Source organism: Dasypus novemcinctus, chromosome 22 (assembly GCF_030445035.2).
Source record: "Dasypus novemcinctus isolate mDasNov1 chromosome 22, mDasNov1.1.hap2, whole genome shotgun sequence".
In the NCBI taxonomy this organism is placed as follows: Eukaryota; Metazoa; Chordata; class Mammalia; order Cingulata; family Dasypodidae; genus Dasypus; species Dasypus novemcinctus.
In genome coordinates, this window is record NC_080694.1 from 48,039,914 (window position 1) to 48,045,913 (window position 6,000).

At 47.2% G+C, this 6,000-nt stretch overlaps 1 protein-coding gene across 1 annotated transcript in view; it reads right to left on the reverse strand.

The window, feature by feature from the left end:
* The window catches only part of DTNBP1 (dystrobrevin binding protein 1), a 121,859-nt gene extending 121,475 nt beyond the window's left edge, over positions 1-384 (reverse strand). The window contains exon 1 of the mRNA XM_058285256.2: positions 225-384. Within this exon, the coding sequence (XP_058141239.1) occupies positions 225-280 (56 nt within the window). The 5' untranslated portion in view covers positions 281-384. The remainder of the gene's footprint in view (positions 1-224) is intronic.
* Between the last annotated feature and the right edge of the window lie 5,616 nt (positions 385-6,000).

Genomic DNA, 6,000 nt, shown 5'->3' on the forward strand with positions numbered 1-6,000 from the left:
CTCCGCCACCCCGATCTCCTCCCGGGGCCGGGACCGCCCCCCCTGCGGGGACAGAAGTTACTTTCGGTCCCCGGCCCGACGCGGGAAAGTTCGTTACTTCCCGCCGCAGGGGTGGCGGCGGGCGGTGCGGTGCAGGGCCCGCGAGCGCGGCGCGGGGAGGGGAAGGAGGGCGGCGCGGGCGCCCCGGCCCCTCGGGCCCCGCGGGGCCCCCACCGCGTACCCACCCGGAGGTGAAATCCTGCTGCACGCTCAGCAACCGCTCGCGCAGCGTCTCCAGCATCGTCTCCGCCCGCAGGCCTCGCGCCGCCGCCGCCCTCTGCCCCGCGCGGCCCTCACCGCCCCCCGGTACCTGTCACCCCCGCGCCCCGCGCATCCCCGGCCGGCGCCGCCCCCGCCCCGCCGCCCCTTCCGCGTTCCCGCCCCCACCCCGCGCGCACGCGCCTCGTCCCGGCCCCGCCGCGCGCTCCCGGCCGCGCAGGCGCACTGGGCCGCGCCGCGATTGGGCTGCGGAAAGGGATGGTCCCGAGCCCTGGAGAGCCTCTCCTGCCTTTCGTTTTGTCAAGCCGGCCTTCGCGTTTTTCTGCGTTAAAATTCAAGTGTCGTTGTGGGAGAATCTTTAAAGTCGAGTGCTCCTTGGAGTGAAGCGTTGGCTTTTACCGTTGGAGGTGGGCCTCCCTGCAGCAAATCAATTCACGGACTCTACCGCGACCCTGCTGGCTTTGACCTTGGATGAAACAGCCTCCACTGTGAGGGTCGGTTTCTTTTATAAAGTGGCAACAATCTAGAGTGTCTCGACATCCTTCACGTTCTCTCTTCATCCTGCCCCATCAGCCGTTTGTCCCCTTCACACTAATGGATATTGCCTTTGTCAAGTCACCAAGAGACCCCAGTGCTGCCACAGCCTTTCGCTACCTCTCCTGATTTTTTCTCGACCTCTCTGTGGCTCTCAATGCAAGGCTCTCATCCCCTTCTTGAGACACATTCTTCTCTTGGCTTAAAGGACGCCCTTTTCCACCCTATTCCTTTTTCTCCTCCTCCAATAGCTGCTTCCAAGGCTGAGCCTACTTACTACCCTTCTCTGCCTGTGGTCTTTTCCTAGGTCATCCTAGCCCTTACCGTGCTGTAAGTTTTATCAAGCCACTGGTAATGTCCCTGTCTCCCTCATTAGCCCTGTTCTCCCTTCCCTTCCCCCAGTGCATCCCAGTTGCTCATTCCACTTGTGTTTAACAAGCATCTCAAGCTCACCCTATCCGAAATTAAAACCATGCGTTCCTACTCACCTCTAACCTCCAATCCCTAGTCTTTTCCGTCTCAGAAAATGGCACCAGCATCCACAAATTGCTTATGCTAAGAGACCTGAAAGCACCCCCCAGTCCTCTTTTCATCGTTCTCCATATTAATTCAAGTCTTACCAATGCTGTCTCTAAAATATTTCTGGATTCTGCCCTGCCTTTCTCCATCTTCACTATAATCACCCTCAACCAAGGGACCATCTTCTTGACCAGGAACACTGACAGGTCCCCAGCTTCTACTTTTCCCCCACCCCCACCCCTGAAAGCCATCCTTGATACCACAGTCAGAAAGAGCTATTTTTTACGAAATCAATCAGATCATGTTGCTCTCCAGCTTAATATCCTTCAGTTGCTTCCTGTGCACTTAGAGAAAAATCTGAACTCTTTACCCTGGATTACAAAGCCCCAAACTCAGAACCCTCCCTGACATTCTATCCAAATCTATTACTCACTTACCTTGTCCTTAGCGTTTAAGCTACACTAACCTTTTTTATTGTTCCTTGAAAATTCCAGGCTCATTTCCACCTTGAGGGCTTTTCACAAGCTCCTTGACTTTCCCCGAATCAACTTAAGTATCATCCCATTGGTTAAGGTCTTGCCTGACCTTTCACCTTTCTCACTATCACATTGCCCTGTTTCTCTACTTATTGGACAGCACTATCTGACAATTTGTTTTGAGAATGGTTAGAAGAATAAAAAGTTGGTAATTTATTCATTTTCAAAATTACTTTGAATTCAGGGCTGGGACTAGGGTGAGGCAAATGAGGCACTCTCCTTGGGTACAAAACTTCAGGAGGATCCAAAAAAGCTCGATAATCAAGATAAAGAATATTTTAATGTAATAGTTAAAAATCAAAATTAATGAAAAAAACCTGTGATGTATTAATACAAAACAACAGAAATTTAAATAAAGGCAGGATCTGAGAAGACTGGGATTGGGTGAGGCGGGTGAGGCGGGTGAGGCAGATCATCCAAATGCAGGCCCTGATGTAAACTGCAAGAAAGAAAGACCTTGTCTGTCTGATTTAGCCTCTGTCTGCCACACCTAAAATGGTAATGGGCGCATAGGGACAGTCAATCAATGTAGGCTGTTTGCTTGTGGGAATTAAATGAGATAAGCACCAGGCTTCTGGTTAGGGGACACAACTCTTTCTCACTCCTGAATCTTTCATCTGGAGAAAGCTCCGCTGGCCTAACATTCTCAGCCTTCCCTGGTAAGAGTGAGACTCTGATGAATAAGCTACGGAATAAGGAGCGTGGCTGGCTCCATCCTTTTTCCATTTTCTTGCATGCAAGGTGCCAATAAAGAACACTCATTCTGCTATACAGCGACAGGTCGCCAGCCGAGGAGGCTCAGAGGATCCAGAGCTTTCTGTGACTGGGCAGGCAAGCCTAAGCCTGAGATTCAGTATTGGGAGTTCTGCTTGCCCCTGACTATAAGCCATGTGTTTCATTGGCCTTATGAAAAATAAGAGTGATGATATGGCCTCTGTATATTGACTCAACTGACTCATTTCTCAGGTGAGTCAGACAAATAAGAGAGAGGTTATGTTTATTGAGCCCTCACCTACCACCCCAGAAATAGTACCTGGTGCAAAATAAGTGATCAAGTGATCAAATCAGTCAAGATAGAAGATCTTAGTATCTCACAGATTTGGAAATGACATCTACTGATAAAGAGTAAATCTTTTTTTTTTCATTCAATGATAAGCTTTTTTAAAAGGATTTATTTTATTTATCCCCCCCCCCCCCCATTGTTTGCACTTGCTGTGTGTAAGAAAAGGGTTAAGTTTAATTTTCATATAAAGGTGAAGTCAGAGTCAGCTCTGCAGTTGAAGGAGGGAGGAAAAGGGGTTCTAACAGCTTTGGCGCCAAGAATTTGAAAGATGGTGCCAAAGCGAAGGGGCCAAAGGTAAGAAGCAAAGGCCAGGCTAAAGCGAGAGTGGTGATTTGAAAAGTGGAGCCAGGAGTGAAAGCAGCACTGAGCCTGCCCAGCCCGTGGGAATGTAGGAATTCAGAGCTGCGACTCAGAGCAGGAATGGCGTAATTTAGTTAGCTCTCTCGGATAGGCTGTAACCCCTGAAGTACCCAATCACTTGGGAACAGGGGAGGGACCTGCATGTTAGGTTTAAGGTATAAATGTCAGTATTTCCCGCTCTTTGGCACACCGGCCATTTTATCTGGGTCATGCGCCTTATTCTTGCAAGATACTTAATTAAATTTTTTTCTCTTCCACAATCGGGTGAGCTTTTGTTCTCCTACAGGTGCAGCTTTCTTTCTAACATGTCTGCCTTTCATGTCCATTTGCTGTGTGCTCTCTGTGTCTGCTTGTCTTCTCTGTAGGAGGCACCCAGAACTGAACCTGAGACCTCCCATGTGGGAGAGAGGCTCAATTGCTTGCGCCACCTCAGCTCCTTCCTTTGTTGTGTCTGTCATCGTCTTTCCTCTTTGTCTCCTTTTTGCATCATCTTATTGCATCAGTTTGCTGCGCCAGCCTGTCGTGCCAACTTGCTGTCTTGCTCGTCTTCTCCAGGATGCACCGAGAACTGAACCTAGGATCTCTCATGTGGTAGGCAGGAGCTCAATCCCTTGAGCTCCCCAGTGATAAGCTTTTTTTTTTTTTGGATTTACACAATGGAAATTTATTTGGTTACAGTTAGAATCCAAATCAAGGCATCATCAAGGCAATGCTTTCTACCCAAAAATTGGTTACTAGCAATACCTGGCACCTCTGCCACATGGCAAGGCACATGGTGGCATCTGCTGGTCTCTCCCTTCCCTTCTTTTTTTTTGTTTTTGGTTTTTTTTTTTGCTTTCAGCTTCTTGCTTCTGTGGCTTTCTCTTTCTCTGTATGCATTTCATTCTCTTATATAGGATTCCAGTAATAGAATTAAGACCCATCCTGACTGAAGTGAGTCACACTCTAACCAAAGTAACCTCATCAAACGGCCTTTACTTACAATGAGTTCATACCCACAGGAATGGATTGCATTTAAGAACATGTTTTTCTGGAGTACATACCGCTTAAAATCACCATACTCCACCTCTGGATCCCCAAAAGACATGTTCTTTCTATATGCAAAATATATTCATTCCATCACAATTTCCCCAAAGCCTTAAGTCCTTTCAGAAACAATGCTTAATACAAAGTCTCATCATAAGCGGTTGCAGGCATGGTCTGTCCTGTGGCACAGTTCCTCTCAGTCTGTGGACCTCTGCTTAAGGTACACAGGATAAGGCTTCTCATCTATTGGAAGAATATAGGATAGCTGTTCATATTCTACCTCTGAATTATCACTTGTATTTGCTTGGATTTTCTCTGGAAATATGATTTGTAGAAATAAAGTTTTAGAACCGGGTCTTGCCGCTAGCCAGCCACCGAGCCCAGCAAACAGCATCACTGGGTGGAACGTGGGGGGCTTCTCACGTCCAGGTGGGAACTGAGCCTGGGACCGCTGGGCTGGCTCGCCACCAAAGCCAGTGACAGGCTTTTAATTTACTCTTTCATAGATTCCAACAAAGCACAAACTAGGGCTCTGACTGTCACTAAAAAAATAGCTTTACTCGTTATGCCCAATCATTTTTGTTTTGATGTTTTTTTTAATTTATTTATTATTATTATTATTTTTTAATTACATTTAAAAAAATATATGAGGTCCCATTCAACCCCACCACCCCCGCCCCCCACTCCCCCCACAGCAACACTCTCTCCCATCATCGTGATACATCCATTGCACCTGGTAAGTTCATCTCTGTTTTGATGTTTTATTGCTAGTAGTCTACGGCCTATTTGTGGTTCATTTTGAGGTGTTTTATGAACATTCTTACTCCTGCCTTGTCTGACAAATCATCACATGAGTGAGAGCTTTACAAGTGCAAATGCAACAATTTAGTACAAAGAACCAAAAGTAAATTAAAAAAATCGAAAGTAGAGACAACTTTACCCGTGGTCGTTCAGTAGGAATGATTAAGGACCCAAGAGTTTAAAAATCAAGTGACATGTGTTTGTATAAATAATAGTTATCAGCCCAAAACTAGAAAGGGCAAGTGACAAAACGGGAAAAAGTCTTTAAGTACAATTAGAGAACTGGCATCATTATTAGAGACTGTTGGCCTAATGTTAATTCAGGAATTGGTGAGGGGTTATTTGAGAACTTGTTAGATAAGCACAGAGAACACACTGGTGATGAAACGCTCAGGACAGGTGAACTAAAGAGAGCCCTTTCACAGTGCTTCTCCAGACCAGCAGCTCCAGCGTCACCTGGGAGCTAGCCAGAACTGCAGGCCCGCATGCTCCAGCCCTCCACACGCCCCCTCCACCCCGGAATCTACTAAATCAGAATCTGAATTTTGACCGAATCCTCCGGTGATTCAGATTCATATCAACATGTGTTATGGTTTGAAATTGAAGGGACCTTAGAAAATCAAGCTAATCCATCCCTGTGGGTGTCAACCTATTTTAAGTAGGACCTTTTGATTAGGTGACTTCAGTTGGGGCATGGCCCAGGGTGAGTCTTAATCCTCTTACTGGAATCCTTTATGAACGGGATGAATACAAAGAGACAAACAGAACCATGGAAGCAGGAAGCTGAGAGTGACAAAATCCAGAGGAGAAGGGTGAGACCGGCAGACACCACCACATGCCAGGCCATGTGGCAGAGGAGTCCAGGCTCGCCAGCAACTGGTCTTCAGGAAGAAAGCATCATCT